General features: G+C 42.3%; 1 protein-coding gene across 1 annotated transcript in view; it reads left to right on the top strand.

Annotated features, from left to right (window-relative positions):
* ptprfa (protein tyrosine phosphatase receptor type Fa) overlaps window positions 1–19,938 on the top strand; it is a 270,063-nt gene that overhangs the window by 138,768 nt on the left and 111,357 nt on the right. The window contains exons 7-10 of the mRNA XM_085373280.1: window positions 8,020–8,289; window positions 13,945–14,526; window positions 16,194–16,330; window positions 18,447–18,591. Of these exons, the coding sequence (XP_085229406.1) occupies window positions 8,020–8,289; window positions 13,945–14,526; window positions 16,194–16,330; window positions 18,447–18,591 (1,134 nt within the window). The remainder of the gene's footprint in view (window positions 1–8,019; window positions 8,290–13,944; window positions 14,527–16,193; window positions 16,331–18,446; window positions 18,592–19,938) is intronic.

Raw genomic sequence — 19,938 nt, 5'->3', positions numbered from 1 at the left:
CCATGAAATCCTTTGGATACATCAGCAACATCTGGTCGCAGGGGAAATGGTTTTTGGACAGCTGGCTGAAATCAGCTGCAGCGAGAGGGCTGCACCAAAAAGCTCTTTGATTGTTTTGGTTGCTAGCAGGGTGCCCCGCAGTGGAAGTCTGAAAAAGCTTCTCTGTTTCCAGTTTGAGCTGCAGTTTTCGCAGTTTCAGTGTTACTTGGCAGACAAGTATTTTTCATGGAAGCTAACGCCAAGTACGGCTTCCTACTAGCGACCAGAACAACCAGAAGGAGGTTTTTGGTACCATAGACCACCTGTGACTAGTTTCACACAAGCAAGTGCCACAACAACAACAACAACAACAACAACAACAACAACAACAACAATCGAATGTCGAATTTCCCAGAGGAACCCACCCGAGGGATTAATAAAGTTCTATCTTATCTTATCTTATCTAACACATTTTTCCATTGCAATTTTCTGTTTGCAGACGGTCACCAACATATTGAGGCCTTAGCAGTGTACCCATGACCAGTGTTGGGTTTTTGGAGCCAGAGGTTATCATAAATGAGACTGGAGTGCTAAGCTATGAGCTAGCGCTCGCAACTTTCATAGGCTGTATATGGACAACACACCTACACAGAGCTGCTAATTAGTGTTAAGTAACAGACTAATAAAATATTTGAACTTTACTCACCAAAATAGAAGCAAAGTCGTGGAAAATTTGCGCTACACAGCAAACCAGATAATTTGTCATCTAATGTCCTTAACAAAAAATAAATATTTCACTAATACTGCAAACACTATAAGGAGGAGGTGAGCCCCAGCAGACACTGATCAGCTGCACCGGTCAGCCAACACGAACATTGTGCAGTAATCAAAGTCTTTCTTTACTTTGATCACAAACCATGCAGATTAAAAGGCCTCACAGAAATCTGTGTAGCTTCATTTGTGTTTTCAGCTGCACTGCTGTTATGTTTCAAACATTTCTTGATTTCTATGAATCCAAATATGTGAAACCCAAACATGGACCCTCTCTCACACTAACGGTGTTTGTTGTTTTCTCATTTTGTCAGAAGTGACATCAGTTAGTAGATTACAGGGATTACAGCAACATATTATTATAGTTATCATGTCCTATTGATTTTTTAAAAATATTTTTAAAAATTCGAACTGTTGCAGTACATAATTGTACCAGCATCTTTATTTTCTAGTGAGCTGATAAAGCAAACACCCCGTAACAGATTTTGGGCTGCAAAGTCACTTCTACAAAGTTTAATATTTTACACAAAACTGAAAAACAGCCAGAATCTCTAAACAAATGGCAGCATACTGTGTTATAACCTGCAGTTCACTTGAAGGAAAGTTTGGCTTATTAATGTAAAATTAAGGAAAAAATGATACAGTGAACATTAAACTTAAAGCTGAGCTCCTGTTGGTCCAGTTAAAGGGAAAAGAGATGCCAGTTAGTATAAAAGTCCTTTCTCCCATTCATTTCTTCACGAGCAAGCATGCTGCTGCTGCCTCTACACCTGTGCTGCTGCATGCACACCCTCACCGTGCACACAGATGTTCGCTTCCCCATTCATCGCAGCTTCTCCATCTTAGCTTCTTCTACAACTGTAGCTTTTTCTTTATTCGGGCTTGGCTTCAGAAGTTTGCCTCAATTATCCCTCCTCCCTTCTCCTTCCCTTTCCCTTCTTTCTCTCGTCTCTTTTCTCTGGCATGCCAGTAAAAAAACGAGTCTGTCTGCATTTTAACTCTTGTTGGTCTTAACATGTATCTCTTACTATTCAAAGTTATCTTGGCTACTAAGTTTGATTTCAGTTTCACTCAGTACTTACATCCACCATCAGGCCATCATCCAGATTAAATGTTGCAGTAACACCATCATGTTTAACTGCAGAGTTGATAACTGTCATCGTAGTGTGACCATCCTCCATGTCCATGGGTGACTTTTTAATTGACTAACATAAGAATATGATGATTTTCACAGTTCTGGCCAGCATGCACCCGTCTCACAGTTTTGCTAAGTATTGAACGCAAACACGTCAGTTTTAAATGTCTTGAATCAAACATTCATATGACAAGTGCAAACGAATTAGTTTGATGAAGTACCATGCAGGCGTAAAATGCACTGTATGGTTAGATTTCTGTTATCCGTCACCCGGTCCCATCAAGGAGGCCTGACAAACGATCCTCAGTGATATGAGTAACAAGCAGTGCAGGAGAACATGGTATGACCCCCACTAATATGATAGAAGTAACGCGTTGCATTACAAAACAAACAAAACATTACAAAATTTCACTGTGTGTTATACTTGTATAACTATGCATGTGACAAATAAAGAACCTTGAACCTTGAACCTTGAAAACTATGGCTATTAATAATGAACCTGTTACCCTGCAGTACTGGGAAGCATCAAACTTTGATTTAGAAAGGCCTAAAATCATGGCAGTACAGCCCGCTCTCCCTCAGCCCTGTAGGTCGACCTGCTCAGTCACTCACTTTAACACTGTCCTGATTGGCTGTAACATGGTTTATGGCAACTGATAGACACTAAATATATATAATAATATATAATATAATAATAATAAATTAAGAATCGATACTGATACTACCATTAATAATATTAACAATAATAATCTAGTAAAAAATCAAACAAACGGGTCCCTAAAACCATGACGTTGTAATTGGTAACTGATAAGTTATTATGTTACCCTATTAAAATAAAGTAATCTGAGTACTCTAAAACACTAGCATTTACTTGTTACAGCCAATTCTGCCTCGCTGACAGGACTGAAGGCCGTTCTGGGAGAATCAGCTCAGGATGTTTTCCACACCTGTTTTCTACGTGTGTGTTTCAGACACCAGCTCACTGCAGTATTTCTGAGCTGAGACCAGTCGGACGGCACTGATGTCACATCACATGTCAGACATTCACATATGAAAAAGCTCTGATTAGCACAAATATAAATCCTCCACGTTGTGCTGCAGGACGATGCTTTTAGAAGCCCCAACAAAGTCGACTAGATAGGAAACATCGATTTTAATGTGAGTGTTGGGGATTATTTTTATACCTGACCATTATTTAAGACGGAGATGACGAACAAAAACTAAACAAAACATAAAAACCTGCATTCACAGTAACAGTTTTGTGGATGTTGCATGAAAAACAAGCTGAATAACTCTTCAAGCACATAGTCCAGCTTGTTTTAGCCTTGACTTCTGATCATAAGCAAAAAAATGAGATTCTGGATACGAGTCTTGGAAATGAGTTTTCGGTTCACTCTTGGCTTGTGGAGCTCAGAATTATTGAAGAAGCTGATCTTAGAAGTGCTGCTCCTCCACACTGGCAGGTCAGATCACGTGGGTCAGGTGTATCTGATTACCTGCTAGACTCCTCACTATCGAGTTATTCCCGGCACGTACAGCTAGAAGAAAGCCGGGAGGAATCATACATCCTGCCTGGGCTGGATGTGCCTGAGGAACACCACAGCAGGAGCTAAAGAACACGAAGGAAAAACACAAACTGCAGCAAAAAGTTCTGGGAATTGGCTCGAACAAAACAAAATTAAAAATATAAATTTGTCTCTGCTCAAAATAATCTGACATACATAAGCATCCAGTGCAGCCTCTGTTTGTATGTCTCTCCACGCTGGTGACTCTTCCTCTTACAAAGTTTACAAATCTAGTGAGTAGACGTGTGAATTGTGTTCCCCAAACTTTTCATGTCTGTTTTTTGTTCTTCTTTATTACCAACAAAGATCCTTCACATGAAGTGTTTTTGTTTTGTTTTTTTGAAGTTTTTTGGACGTTTTGCTTTTATTTCACGGTTCAGCCGTGGGAAACAGGAAAGAGGGGGAGAGAGCCACAGCTCGGACTCACGCCCGGTCGCTGAATTTCAGCCGTGAGGCTCAACCAGTGAGCTAACCACCTCTTCACAAAAGCTGCGAGTTAGTTTGAGGCAGAAGTTAATGTGTGATTTCAACAAGTTTGAGATGATAAAATCGGAAAGTGCAGGTGGTAAGAAACAGACTTCCAGGGATCTAAAAATAGCAGCCACCCTGCAAACCATCTGGAAGTGTTCAAAACATAACCACGATCGAGTTAAATCAGGTAAGGCTTTTGAATATTTATGGACTGATTCCCAAAAGCTGCTATCGGGCTGCTATGCTAAAAGATTTACATAAACATTTCTGGCTCGTTACTCTAAAGAATTTCCCAAATCTGCCATAAATCAAGTGTAACTCATATGTCATAAACATGGCAGGAGATTAAATGCAATATTCGACAGTGAGTTTCTCTGTATCCCATTATTGGACAGATGACAGGAGCATGCTAGTTGTTTGTTTGTTTGTTTCCTGTGAAACTGGTAATATAACCAAAAATAATAATGCATCGGTTGACTTGATGACTTGTGTAGGACTTTACAAAACCAAGAAACTAAACTAAGAAATAAAAAACTTCATGTCATGTCAGCTGCAGGTATATATGTCAAAATATAAAATAACTGCAGTATTTCGATCAGAACTTTACTCACAAATTGCACGAGTGAGTTAATCTTAGCACCGTGTTGATATTAAGCATTGGGTGGGTTCACTGAAGTAATATGGACTTAATCGTATGTAATGCAGCTCCTGCAAACTTCTGAACACCTGTGAACGGATAAAAAGAACAAATATAATAACCTCCTACGACTCCTGCTGTGTTCTTACATTTTCTAACTTTGTACACCACATTCATGTCATGTAAAACTGAAATGTTTGCAGCGGTCTGTAGGGTCAAACACCCTGTGTACACAATAACAACAGTTCAGTGCTGGTGAATGCTGGCCAGCTGAAGCTAACATGCCCTGTTGTAGAGCTCTGCCTACCCCCCCTCTGTCTTGGTAAGAGTTGAATCAGGTAATGATGACAGTGATATGGTGTCTGTCACTGTGATCGCTGATGTGCTGCTGGCTGTAGTGTTTTGATTTTACTGCCACACACATGCACACACACAGATCACAGTTGGCAATCAAATTTTACAGGTTTCGGCCTCGTATTTCTGTCACTCAGCTGTGAGTAAAATTAAAAGTTTATCTGATGTTATCTCAGTCAGTCTGGATTTTAAATCGTTTAGCGTGATAAACAAAGTTGGCAGGAAACACTTCCCACATTAGCAGGAAGCGCCACCTGTGTGAAGTGTGTGTGTGTGTGTGTGTGTGTGTGTGTGTGTGTGTTGGAAGGTCAGTTGGGAAATCAAGGCCTGACTTTTCCTGTGCACTTATTGAAAATTTACTACCTCCATTACAAGACTGTCACATATGCTGTAAAAGCCTGGCGGGAGAGATGCAGCTTCCTTCAATATTTTAGGGTAAATTCGCTCTGAAAAGTCCGTTCCTGCAGATTAAACACAAGTGCAAAAAATACGTCACAACATTGACATTAAAACGTCAGCTCAGCATGTTGTTGATCTTTGTAAAGCTAGAATCACTGGTCTGAAGTAACTTTGAGTTATTGTCAGTGATGAATAGCGGTTCCAGCCCTAAAAGTATTTTTACTCTCATTTGACCTTTTTGTACCTTTAATCAAATCCTCCAAAATAAAATACGTGATTAGCAGCAGTAAGAGAATTGACCTAACTGAGCTCGCAGCCCCTGAATCCTCCGCCTACTCTTCCTCCTCCTTTTGCTTGCCCTGTCTCCTCTCTTCTTCCTCCTCCACATTAGTTTTCTCCTTGGGAATCTTTCTTAATGCCAGCCATCTGCATTTCTGAGCCTGCAGCTTACCATGTCAGCAAACAATGCTGTTCTTGTATGAGCAGCACCCAGAATGCTGCATTATCTCTTGCACCACAGTAACATTTAGCCCACGCATGCTCTCCAGCACTCTGGATGCTGTCAGTCATTGATCAGCAACACTATGTGCAAACGAAGAAAACTCCGAGTTTCTAACTTCACCGCTTCTCCTGTTACATCAGATTTTTTTACAGTGAGGGCTAGAATGTGTAACCCTGCGCTTCCTCTTCTTTAGTTAAACCACAATGAAACCCCAGAAAAGCCTCTGATCCACGCTGTAAGCTTCTCACACCAACACGCTGGCTCAGGGCTTAAATTACACTTTGTGAGTCAGATTTTCGTGACTGTGTACTCGCCTAAGTCAAGAGCAAGGACTTCATTTATGCAACAGAGCTGTTTGCATTTGACTTGATGTGCACACAGGACTGTTGCACTAATTCAGACATTGTGTAATGAGGAAGTAGATCCAAACACTTTGGGGAGATTTCCAGGGATGAGAGCTAACATTGGAGGAGAATCTTTATCCCACGTTCGCTCCAGCACACTTTGTGCCTTAGCATCACGACACGATGGAAACTCTACCGCCTTGCCGCGCATTAGACTCCAGGTGCAATTTAATCCCTGCAGCCCAGCAGGAAACCCCAGATTTTCCAGAGAAATCCAGTTACATGCTTTAGACACAGCTTCTCATTTTACCCAGTTTCTCGGTGAACGTGGCGCCCTACGGCGGTGATTCCCAATATTTCTTCATCTGGCCCGTAGCACACTGGATACAAGGACGTCCTTTCTTTAACAACACCTCTCAGTTTAAATGTGTATATTTGTTTTAAACTGGATCAACCATCCAAAACTATTAGCGTATGTATTAAACCAGTTCGTCTACTGGTTTTAGCAACTGCACCACTTAACCACAGTCACAGTCACAACCATTATATTTTGGAGAAATGTGGTTACTGTTAGCAGGGTTGAAACTCTCTCATGTCTGACACGTCAGCCCTGTGTTAACCTTCCTTCTCCCACTCACACAGCAAATAAAGGAAACTGAATTTCTTAAAGCCCACTTAAAGCTGTGTTTGCAACTTCCACTGCTTGAGATTATGCAGAACCTGCTACTCAGTATAATCAATAGATGGCTCTCCAAAGCACACATTTCTGCACATGACACAGCAGTGTAATGATTCAGTCAGATATTTCTGGCAAATGAAAACCTCTCCAAGTGTGAGCTATCACACGCAGTCCCAGTTTTAGGTTCACAGTCCACAGACCTCCATCAGTGTGGCGTTAGTGTTGGTATCGATGATACTGATCTGATACTGGTACAAAACCTTAATGTTTTATTGTATTTGAAATTATAGCATCATAATGATTACAGGACATCAGATTACTTGTTCTTATCACTTAATAACGCAGAATTATCATATAGAAATAAAAAACCTGAAGTTGTGCTATTTGAACACCCTGCCTGCAGCACTAAAGGACTCCCTGAGACGTCTGTCTCGCCCTAGCACCACCCGTCCTTCTCCTCCTCCTCCCAATGATAGTTTCTTTCCACTGTGTTCCTGTTAATGATAAACTACAGATTTACCCCAAATGACTAAAATATCGATATTTTAATGTGAGAATCAATTCTAGAACATAAAAGACTGAATCGATATTTTAACATCGATCATTGGTATTTACCATGGATGGCTCACTGCTAATCGCTGGTGTTTAAATGAAATGCTCTTCATTGGCACAGAAGGTTAAATAAAAAAAGTTTTGCCAAAATAATTCATTTAACATGTGACATATTAGTAACCATGGCAACAAGACCTTACAATATACATTAATTGATGATTTACATTGTTTTATTTAAAACGTTAGCTAGCTATTTCATTTATGTGCCCATTATGTTCAGCAATTTATTAATTTAATAATTTAATCTCAGCCATAGTTTTCATAATTTCCAGTTTTTTATTCAGTAATTTTAATAATGTATTAATTATTTTAATACAACATGTTGATCATCTCATGCGAAGCTGGTTGGAGGGAAATTCCTGACCAGAAATTGGCTTTAAGATGACTCAACATTTTAAAAGCATAAAACAGACACAAACTGTAAAACTCCACCAGGCTCATTGACCAGTTCACACTGGTCTACGGTGCACAGTAAAAGCCAACCCAGTCAAACACTGAATCAGTCCAGTGGTCCCTACACCCCACCCCTCTCCTTTGTCCCCTCTCACTCTGCTCCTCTGTACTCCCACAGTTCGCCGTGTGCCGCCCCGTTTCTCCATCCCCCCCACCAATCATGAGGTGATGCCCGGAGGCAGCGTCAACCTGACCTGCGTCGCAGTCGGCGCTCCCATGCCTTACGTCAAGTGGATAAGTGGTGAAGTGGAGCTGACCCGGGAGGATGAGATGCCCATTGGCCGCAATGTTCTGGAGCTCACCAACATCCGCCAATCTGCCAATTACACCTGTGTGGCCATATCCTCCCTGGGCATGATCGAGACTACAGCTCAGATCACAGTCAAGGGTAAGAAACACTCACCTTTGTGGGGGTGGGATGGCGTGTGATATGATCCCGGTGAACAGTGGAGAAAAATTAATTGGTCCGATTGTGCAGTTCTGCCTGGCGTAATTTGCGCTGGCTTCATGAAGCTCCTGGTCATCATCCAACAGCCTCTTAGATGTTTTTGCAGCGCATACTTTAGGCCCTATTTAACTTGCTGATGTGATCACACGTGAAGGAGGTGCGCAAATGTCATCAGTCATCATTAAACCTGGAATACGTGCACCAGATTTCAGATCTTGTCGCATATGGTGCCTTTAAAGGACCAAAAAAGTCAGTTTTTCTGCTGCAGGGCTGGAGTGGAGCATGTTTTAAACCAAACACTGACCTTTTTCTTAGTATAACAAAGTTTACCTTCCTAAACCTAACCAGCAAGATAAAGGAGAAATAGGGGAGAAGAAAATACGATGCATGTTCACCTGGCTAACAACCAACTCCAAATGTAGACGCTGTCACTATTTAAGAGAGAATTGTTGTCTTCGTAGCACATCGCTGTGCCTTGGTAATGCAAATGCAGATCAATGAATTTGGCTTTGGACAATACTGAGCCTTTGATAAGGATGGCTTTGCCCAGCCCCACTGAGGCAGCAGCAGTGGGGTCAAATAAAGTATGCATAAAGCTCCTTACATGCACTCTCTGACACAACAAATAATATCAATATTTGAACATGTTTGGACAGCTTGGAAAGACGCTGCAGTGCAAAACCTGCATGTCATTTAGTGTTCATTAACAAAGCAAATCCCCAATCCTGTGTGTAATAGCCTCAGCAAAAAGCAGAATATATTAACATAACATAAAGTCAAGTGCCATTTTTCATTTACAGTGTCCATATAGTCGAGGTGGTACTCTAATAAAAAATGAAGATACATTTATTCTTGTTCGAGCAACAAAATCCTTCTTACGTCAGGATTTGTGTTGCTTTAGATTCTGGATGTATTGTGTTATTGATGATGTCTGACTGACAGGAGCAGCGGTGTGAGTGGACTAACACATAGAAAGCTTTCATACAGGACGATCAGCTGAAGAAAAAGCAACAGCAGCAGAAATGTGCTCCTAGTATCTTTGTTATATTGAGAAAACAGGAGCTCGTAGCTCTGCAGCTGTAATCTTTAGTTATCGCAGGTCAAATCAGGTCATTTTAGTTTTTGGTAGAACCAGTTTTAGTTTAGATATAGGACATTTTCTACAGTTTATAATAAACTTTATGATAGTAGATGTTGACATATTTTGTTACAGCAGGCTCATTGTTTTCTACACTGCTCAAGTAGGAATCTCACATTAAATGTCTTGCAAATCTTGTAATCCAATCAGAAGGGACACTTAGATATGTCTATGTTAGTATGAAAGTCACTGCTTTATCATGTGGTTTGCTTTTGGACCTTTGTGTTTTGTATTTGCTTTTCCTTTTCTTCCACTAACTGATTCATTGTGGGTCTTTATCCCTCAGCAGTAAAACACTGTTTTTATCGTCACCACCCGGGTGGGCAGCTGGGAGCAGGCAGTGTGGACACCCAAGTGTGTGAACTTTCAACTTCATACTATAGGTGTGAAATATTGGACGAGTTTGAATCTGTGACCTTGATGTTGACTTCAAGTTTTATGAAAATCTTGTGAAGTCACCTGGGTGAAACTGATATGATAGGTGCATCTACTAAAAATCTCAGGTGAGTTCAAATTCCTGTAACCTTGATCTCAAGGTCAGAAGTCGGAGGTCAACTTTTCTGAAAATCTAGTTAATGCAAGAACTAAAACCTCTGATGAATCTTTGAATCTTGGTGACTTCAACCTCAAGGTCAGAACTTGGCTTTTCTAAGGGGCAGGGATAGCTCAGTAGGTAGAGTGGTGGCCCCATGATCGGAAGGTCGGGGGTTCGATTCCCCTGAACAGCTACCCTGAGGTACCCCTGAGCAAGGTACCGTCCCTACACACTGCTCCCCGGGCGCCCAATGGCTGCCCACTGCTTCACTGAGTGAATGGGTTAAATGCAGAGAGCGATTTTCCCCACGGGGACCAATAAAGTACACTTTCTTTCTTCTTAAAAATCATCTGAATGCGATCACTCAAGAACGAAGCAGCAATAATACAGTAATACCAGAGGAGGCTGAGGGGAGGTGTATCTACGAGGAGGCTGAGGGGTTTGTGTCCATCAGTATTTCTTTACTTTCATTTTGGCTACTTTTAGGCTAAATGAAAGTACTGTGTTGGGCACGCAGTGCAGTTCTCTGCTGCTGTATCTGATTCAAGGTCTGTGTTTTGCATACAAGTGGTTATTTGAGTTGCTGCTGTCCTTCTGTCAGCTTGAAGCAGTCTGTCCACTCTCCTCTGATCTCTGGCATCAGCAAAGCATTCTTGCCCAGAGGACTGCTGCTCACTGGATACCTTCCACCACCTCTTGGTCTCGAGGTGTTTGTGGAAAATCCTTGAAGAGCAGCAATTTCTGAAAAATGCAAACCAGCCCATCTGACACAAGCAAGTCATTTAAATCACTTTTCTCCCCCTTCCTGATGCTCTGTTTGAACTTTAGTCAGTCAGCTTTACCACGTGTACACGCCTGAATCAGCTCTAAATGTATTTGGAAGCTTCTGGTTGAGCATTTTGGCCATTTCAGATATAACTGGTAAACACACACACACACACACGCACGCACGCACGCACGCATGCACGCACGCACGCACGCACGCACGCACGCACACACACACACACACACACACACACACACACACACACTTTTTCTATAAAAGTATTCAGTGATATCTTAGACTAACACAGTGGTTCCCAAACTTTTTTTGCTGGGCCCCCTTCGTTTTACAAGAAAAATGTTCGCAAAAAATCACGAATGTGGGATCCTGTTTGTCCGTGATCTAAACAGCCCAGCGCTGCTCCCGACGCAGGGGAAACCAATCCTGCAGGGAGACCTACCTCGGCACTTGTGCAGGTGAAGCCAAAGGGCAGATTTGCTTCACCATATTTTCTAGTCTTTGGCTCAGAATGAAGTTGGTTTGGAAACATATTCAGCTTCATCTCCTGCTCTGCGTTTGTGTGGGCGCCCCGTGCTAGCAGTGTCCAAGCGTTTTGTTTGTTCCCCCCCCCCCCCCCCCCCCTTTTCATAAGCCCCCCCCTGCAATGGGGCCCCACACTTTGGGAAGGTCTGGACTAACAGCTGGGACATAAACTCATCTGCAGTGTTTGCTGAGATTATAAATGAGGTGAACAATGGGATCATTTTCTGATAGACACGTACAGTTTGGCTTGTTTTGGCAGAGGAGATGCACCCTGCTAATAAGATCAAACAGGTTTCAGTCCCTGCTGCATTAGCTGCACTTTTCAGATCCCGGTCCTATTTTATATACAGTTTGATGAACAAAAATATGAAGCAGCAGCTGGTTGTGTGTGGGAGAAGTTGGATTTCAGGCTATGTGCCAAAGAGCTCTTTAATATGCGCAACAGTTAGATAATAATGATTTTAGCATTTAAACTAAATCATTATTCTTTCCTAATCCTGCCTTTTTAAAAATGGGTTTTCTTTCCACTTCTAGCCAAATAGAAACTAATAAACAGAAAAAAATATTAAGCCAATGTTTCCACATCTTATATAAACCCCAGTGCCCTGGCTGAAAGTCCAGTGTAGGTACTGTGCCGTGAATCTGTCTTTACATAAATGGTCACACTCGTACCTCTGCTGCTCTGATAGGACTTTTCTTTAAAAATAATAAATTGGCTTTTGTTTGGATCACTTGTGTCAGTAAAATTTGCCACTTCCTCCGTAGCTGTGTTCCTGTAACAGTGGCTCCAGGGGCCTCAAGGCTCTCCTAGTCTGGTTTTCCTGTTGAAACCAGGTGAAAGCTGTGAATTTGCAGTGTTGGTGAAAATATACAAACAGTAGCATGAGAAAAGTGCACAGGAGGGATTGTTGTACACATCACAGTAGAAACTACTTTCTGCATTAAAACAATATTTGTTTTAAAAAGAAAAAATGAGAGCAGCAGCCCCACATGACACACTGAAGCCATACAGTAGAAACAGACGTTAGGAAAATGTCTCCAGATAGCAGTCAGAAATCATTTTCAAGCACTCGAGGTGACAGACAGATCTCATCAGCAGATCTCATTTTTAAAAAGCTGTGCTTTTACTTTTATTTGCTTTTCATAAACTGAAGCTCTTAGAGCTTGTTTTTCAGAGGAAACTGTATCAGATATTGTGGCAACAGATGATGGGAACTGCATGAGGAGCAACGGCTTCATCCTGTCCCAGCCTGCTGGGGTTCATGCGCTTGTAAAGAAGAAGAAGAGCTTGGCTGCATTGCATGAAAATGAGGCAGATGTCAGGACTGGAGCAGCAGAGCTAAAAGCCTGTGGTTGCACTGGTTTCATCCCAAAAGGCAACCCGTGAGCTTTTCTGCACCCCGCTGCTCTGCTTTGGACCAGCTCACAGATTCACAGGGTTGAGCTCAAAGTCCCAACTGCCACCATGTGTTTCTAATCCAGGCTGTTTTTATTTCTCTTTGTCAAACTTCATATTCAGTATAACACTTCATTTGATACAGAATGAGCTGACTGAGTGACAACAACAAAGCAAGAGAATAATTATAGTTAATAAAGTCTTTGATACGATAGCTTCATTATTTCTTGCCTCTGATCTTTTACCATTTTCTATTTGTTAGATGGTTGAGTAGATTTATTGAATTGAGTTGGCCGTCACTACTTTGGAAGATGCTTTGTTTCGTGCAAATCTGTAACAAAATGAAGATAATAACTTAAGAAGTATTTTAGGACTAGAAAATATTGTAATTCAAGTGGTCTTAGAAGCACAAACTCTGGCCTGTGTCTGCAGGTCATGTCAGTCATATAGTATATTTTATAAAGTGTGGAAAGTACAATGTTTTAGGAAAAGAGCAAGATTACCACAAGGTTCAAATCCTGAGTGAAGCCACACTTTAGCATTGACTCCTCTGCAGGGAGGTGATTAAAACAAAAAAAAGCCGCAGGAGAAGAAGCAGAACTGAGGAGCAGCTAAAGTTTCAGGCCAAATACAATTTACTGTGTCTGTGGATGAACCGCCTGCCTGCATTTTGCTGTTACGATCTCCACAGACAGCTGAACTCTGCAATCAGCAGACCCACTGCAGTCGGCACATCTCACCTGACACAAGCGCTATGTATGAATGCAGCTAATAAACATGCCCGTCCACATGTTGTAACAGTCATTATGGTTTTACGCACACATATAAGTTTAATCTACAAAGCAGTGATGGGATTTCTTTCCTCCCTTCTATGAGAAAATGCAACTTATCTTATATCCTGTTAAAATCCAGGCTCTGCTGTGTGGCTGCATTAAGTAGATGCACTTCTGATGATCTGCAGCTCAGGTCTGGATGACTATAGATGGATTTACATAGGAGGACATGCACCCATCTGCTTGGCAACATAATACTGGCCCGGTGCAGATCAGGAAAGGACAGAAGCAAGCTGAATAATAATGAAGTGTTAGATTGGCAATGTTGAACAGCTCTGTGTACCCGGCATCAGCGGGTGACTTTCCTGACGGAGAGGAAGAATAATGTAGATGGAGAAAGTAGAGAAACGTGTTTTTCTGACTCGGTCTGTCTCTGCTTTCTGACAGCTCTTCCCAAGATGCCCACTTCCCTCACTGTGACAGAAACCACGGCTACCAGCGTCACCCTGACTTGGGACTCCGGCAACCCAGAACCTGTGTCCTACTATGTTATTCAGTATCGTGCCAAATTGTCTGAGAACGGTTTCCAGGAAGTAGATGGTGTCGCCACAACCCGCTACAGCATTGGTGGCCTCAGCCCCGTCTCTGAATACGAGTTTCGTGTCATGGCTGTGAACAACGTTGGCCGGGGTCCTCCCAGCAGCATCGTGGACACCCGTACAAGTGAGCAAGCACCCTCATCACCACCTCTTCATGTCCAGGCACGCATGCTGAGCTCCAGCACCATGCTGGTCCAGTGGGAGCCTCCCGAAGAGCCCAATGGCCAAATCCGGGGCTATCGGGTCTACTACAGCTCAGATCACGATGCCCCGCTCAGCGCCTGGCAGAAGCACAACACAGATGACAGCCATTTCACCACCATCTCAGGCCTGGCAACAGATATCACCTACAGCCTGAGGGTGCTGGGCTTCACCTCAGTGGGAGATGGGCCTCCGTCTGACACTCTACAGATCAAAACCAGGCAGGGAGGTGAGAACATGCTCACTACATCACTGCAGAGCAATGTATCATAAGCAGCGTGCGCCTGGCTCAGATTATTGGTGAGGTGAAAGTTATTCAGATCATTTACTGTGTGCACGTGTTAGCAAACGCTGCCTGCTGTTGCATAAGCAAGTTACAACTCGAGCATTTACGTCCTCTTAAACACTTCTTCACATTAATATTCAGCTCTTGTCTTAAACAACATTTGTGTTCCATAATGTGCTGTTTGGTAAAATTCTATTTCAGGTCTCGTTACAGTTTTGATGGCTGTGCCAGTTCATGAAGCATCTCGTGATTGAGATGCATATAGAAAAAAGAATCACACCCATTTTCACTCATCAGGCTTTTTTTATTTTGAAAATCAGGTTGGGATATTCTCCAAAGTTCTCCTTCCTCACATGTAGCACACAGCAGGAAATGCTCCGCTTCAGCTCCATTGGTGGTGCTTGGAATATTTCACCCTGGACAGAGGGAGCCAGAGGCAGTGCACTCGCCACCCACTCGCTCATTAGCAGTGAATGGACTGAGCTACCGTATTGGCTGCGCCGCTCCCACGTCGGCACAGTCCGGCATCTCAGTGACGTTGTAGTAGAGAGCTAGAAGATTAAAGACCAGCTGAGTTAGGCTGCACGTGTCTGTGCAGAGACTCGTGCTTTATATTGCTAACTGTCAGTTTTTAATGTTTGGTGTGAGGCAAAGTTTTGTTCTGAAAACAGTTGGACTGAAACGCTGCTGTCACTTTGGACTCCAGCATCACAGGGTGATACTAGTTATGAATGAATGAAAGATACAGTAGTGCACTCTTTTTTTTTTAAAGGTTTTGTTATTGAGGTAATCTTGGTTCTATTGAAAAATCTCTTGTGATTTTTAGGATTAAAAAAATAACGAAATCACATTTGCATTATATTTATTTTGATAAGAAGAGATGTCAGCGTCAGGTTGCTGTCAGGCAGCCCAGACGTTTGTACAAGCCCGCACTAAGAGCAGGGTAAAGCCAGCCTGAGCTTGTGGTAAATGTGGGCATAAACCTCACTGTTACCAGCACAACTGCGCAGAATTCATTTCTGGCTCGCATCATTTTCTTTGCTAAGGCTACACCTGCCTTATGTTCAAGGACAGGCTGGTGCTTTAGTCACAGACAGCATCTTTTACAGTGAGCTACGCCTGACAGGACGAAACATGGCGCCATACCCGGGCTGCAAATGAAATGAGTTCAGGACTCTCACAGGCTGACACAAGATATTTCAACTTAAATACTTTTTTCATTGTCTAGAATTTTAACTTCTTTGAGTTGAACTCTACTGTTACAGGGCTTGGAACATATTAAACCTCTTTGCATACATATAGCTCTTGCTTCCAAGAATTTACTGGTTCATGGCAGGTGTTGGTTTTCTGTACTTTGTTGGCATAATTTCACCCGGAAATGTAGCGATGACTCTTTGTACATGTATGAAAGCAGTGCAGGAAGAGCCTGAGTTGTTGGCACATCTATTCATGATGTGAATAGATGTGCCAACAGGATTTTACCTACCTGCCTGTTCGAAACAACAAATGTGGATTTTCCTGGCAGGGGCAGGTCCTCGCCCAGCTTTGCTTTACTCCTCTCTTACACTTTGTGTTTCCATCTTAACACATCTCTTTGTTTCCTCCTGCAGTTCCAGCTCAGCCGTCTGACTTTGACGGTGAGGCTGAGCTAGACTCACGCATCATGCTGTCATGGCTTTGGCCTGTCCAGGAACCCATCATTAGCTTTGAACTGGTGTACTGGGAAGCCAACAATCCCACAGACAAGGTAAATACCCCCTTAGAAATCTTTTCTTTCCACTGAGATGTTGCTTGTAAAATCTTTATTGGCTAGGAGCTATGCTGTGCTTCAGGCTGTGTATTTGCATTAATGTCTTTTTAGTAAGTTCAAAGTGTCTGCACTTTATTCAGGTTTGATAAATGTCATCACATCACGAACACTTCTTGCTGTGATTTATCCACGAGGAGATCTGGGTGATTTTATGCCACAGTCTCCATTAGAGCTGCGTGATTCACAAGGTCCCGAATCGATTTGATCCCCAATTCGATTCGATTTGATTTGAATCTGGGAAATTTTGCATCAGACAGTCAGAATTATTATAATTCAGATCATGCATCAGTACATTTCCATATTTTTATATCTATAAAAGGAAATCTGACACTTGTGAGACTTTATCAAAGCTGTGAGCGTCACAGCCGACGCCTCTGTGTCAAAGTAACTGAGGATAAAACATGAAAGTGATTTTCCTGGTCTGGGATTTATAAAAATATTCTGCAGCAGATCAAAAACAGAAAAAAACCATCAACACATGAACATTACCTGATGCTGCTGAAGTGAAGCAGAGCAAAGTTACAGAGGTTTGATTACAGACACAGCGTTTTGCAATTTTGCATAATTTTAAAAAGTTTAAATTTGTTCAGTGTTGAACGGCAGAAATGAGGCTTTGTTTTCAGAAGTAAGTAAAAGGAAAAAACAGCGGCCGACAGGCTGTAAGAACGGTAGACTTGTGCGTAACAAGCAAGCGAATAATGAAGAAAACAAACTTTTAAGAAACTGTTCAGTACCGAGAGAGAGAGAGAGAGAGAGAGCTGTGCATGAAGTGAGATTTTATCCTGGTGGAAGCAAAACATCAAAGAGTGAATCCATGACGATGTTTATGTGAAGCGTAGTTTGGATCTTCTTTGGCTGCTGGTTCGGTCAATATTGTTTGGAGAGAGATAAAACCTCCAGCTTCAGAATCAGCGCAAAAAGGGCGTGAACACAAAGCGCCGCCGAAACATCAGAATCAGCGAGCCGTCGGCTTTCAGCCCCGACCGTGTCCGTGCCGTCGGTGAGAAAGTCACATCTCACTGATCCTGATCCGTCGGCGGGTCCGAGCTTTGTGTTTACGTCTCTGTGCAGACTCCGTGTTCCTGCTCTCTTTTTTAGCTGTTTGGTGGTTGTTGAAATTTTGTGAGGTTTAACCTGAGATTCTGACGTTTAGGCCAAAATAAATTTATATAAAAAAATCGATTCAGGATTTCAATGAATCGATATCACGTTATCCAAGCCAGAATCGATTTTAATCGATAAATCGATAATCAAAACCCAGCCCTAGTCTCCATATTTTTGAAGCTACTGGAGTTGGAGGGGTTTTGCTGTAATTTGGATGTATTACAAAAACACAGCTTGGATGAGCTGATGGCTGTTGTGCATCAAGAACTACACTGTCTGTGGTGTGATGCACCTCCTTCACTACAAAAACAAGAAAAAAGTCCCTCCTATGATTCCCCTAATATGATGTCATTGACAGGTTTTTCAGTAGTTGTGGGTGTTTCCCACAGACACAGGCTTAAAACACACAGGTTCATATTACGAGCCCTGAACAACACCAGCGTTTATCTCAGGAAGAAAAATATGCCAACCACCAAACTCCAAGAACAGCTGCCTGTTGCCCAAAATCTCTGCATTAAGTAACTGAGAAAGATTTAAGGCACACGAGAAACAGTCATGGCAGTAATAAAAAGTTACAATCATTTGGTCACATATTGCATCGAATCATAAACCTTATTGTTCGTGCAATATTGTTTTTCTAAAGTGTACGTGTGAAGAGAGAGAAGCTGAGACAAACTGCAGCGTATTCAGGGCTGAAACAGTGAGAGCAGAGCTGTGGGTGGAGAGGTGACAGCTTTGCTTGGCCACTGTACAAGGCAAGCATGCTGAAAAGAGCTCCACTTCTCTTTACTGCACCGGCTCGTCAATGTTACAAGGAGCTTGGCAGGTAGGCTGCTCGGCCTCCTCGAGAAGCTCCAGGCTTTGTCTGCTGACTCCATTATGTTGAGACCAATCAGGCCCTGGCTTCATTTTTGCCCTCGTGACCTGGTGCTCTTTCGTCTCTTCACAGCACCGCGTCACTTTCGATGCAGCAGGCTCCTATGCAGTCGATGGTCTGAAGCCAGACACGCTGTACGTCTTCTCCCTGGCAGCCCGATCTGAGATGGGCTTAGGCGTCTTCACTCAGCCTATTGAATGCAGGACAGCTCAGTCCAGTAAGTATAACAGCACTCAGTCACGTTCACAGGTGTGGCTCCAGTTATGTAGTCCAGGTGAGAATGACTAAATGAGTCATCTGTGACTTAAAACTGACTAAATACACCAAAAACATGTGGAGGTAAGTGGAGCTTAATTCAGTGCAGTCCAACTAAGAGATCCAGCTCCCTGGGAGCCCGGCCGGCTTTCTTCTTTCTCTTATTCTGTTTACTGAGTGTGTCTGTGTCTGATTTGAACACCTGTAATATACCTGAGCTAAACCAACTGCATAAACAATGAATAACCGTGTGTCAGTTTAGAGCAATCCTCCTACTCAACGTGTGAAAGCCCCACGGTGTGTTTCATTCAGGCCTCTGTCAGCAGGAAACCGTCTCTGTCACACTTACTGTTTTTAGAAAGAAAGATTGAAAAGTTGCTTTTTATTCCCACAGCATGTAAAATGTTGGAGCTTAACTTTGCTTCACATACGCGATTTATTCGTTGTGTTTCTGTGATTTAAAACATTAAGACTGTTTTTTGCTCAACTATGCATTTACAGCATAAAAATGATAAATACTCATTTATATGAGAAGCTGGCGTTTTAGTGCCGTCTGGTGTTATTGTTCTCTAAAGAGATCAGCTTTTACCCAGATCTCCATGCCGATGGTTCCCACCTGAGTCGGGGAGCAGAACCTCCTGTTCTGAAGCCACCGCTGAACTATTCAAACACAATAGGACCAGCAGCAGACGGCAGCGTAGCTCACAGAACTGTGTAATTGCAAATGTCATTTTTCAAGCTGGCAAAATGTAATCAAAGCTGTAGCATTAATTATATGTTGAATTTTTCCACCTGCCAGTCACGCTTCAACTCAATTATAAAATTCAAAGGCAACAACCAAAGAAAATGTCGCCTCTTTGTGACACAATCCACACACGACATCGTTCGTAGGGGCGTGCTTGGTATTTATAGATGTACATTCTGCTTTCTGCAGCGTAACAATCAGCGGGCGTTGCACATTTTGACAAATAGTCCAATAAGTCACTGAGTCGATACATGCAGCACATTATGATGTAAGGCCAAGCAAACACAAACAGACATTTGCAGAGACAGCTTTCATCACAACTGTCATCTTCCTTTCAAATGATTGTTTGTCATGTGAAATGTGGCCGAGCATGTGGCGATGTGCAGGACTTCGATCGCTGCTCCGTCACTAACACCATCGAACACCGTTAATTTAGTATTTAGTATTTATTTATTTATTTATTGTCATTGTCAAGAACAATGAAATTGCGTTTGGGGCTTCCATACAACCCAAAAAAAAGAAGAAAATAATAAATACCCCTTAAAACCCAAGTGTACATATTTA

Source organism: Diplotaxodon limnothrissa, linkage group LG15 (genome assembly GCF_057381915.1).
Source record: "Diplotaxodon limnothrissa isolate DT_005_m linkage group LG15, D_limnothrissa_male_GT1.1, whole genome shotgun sequence".
Lineage (NCBI taxonomy): Eukaryota > Metazoa > Chordata > Actinopteri > Cichliformes > Cichlidae > Diplotaxodon > Diplotaxodon limnothrissa.
The sequence above is the reverse complement of the archived record's forward strand: the minus strand, read 5'-3'. Positions and strand labels throughout refer to the sequence as shown.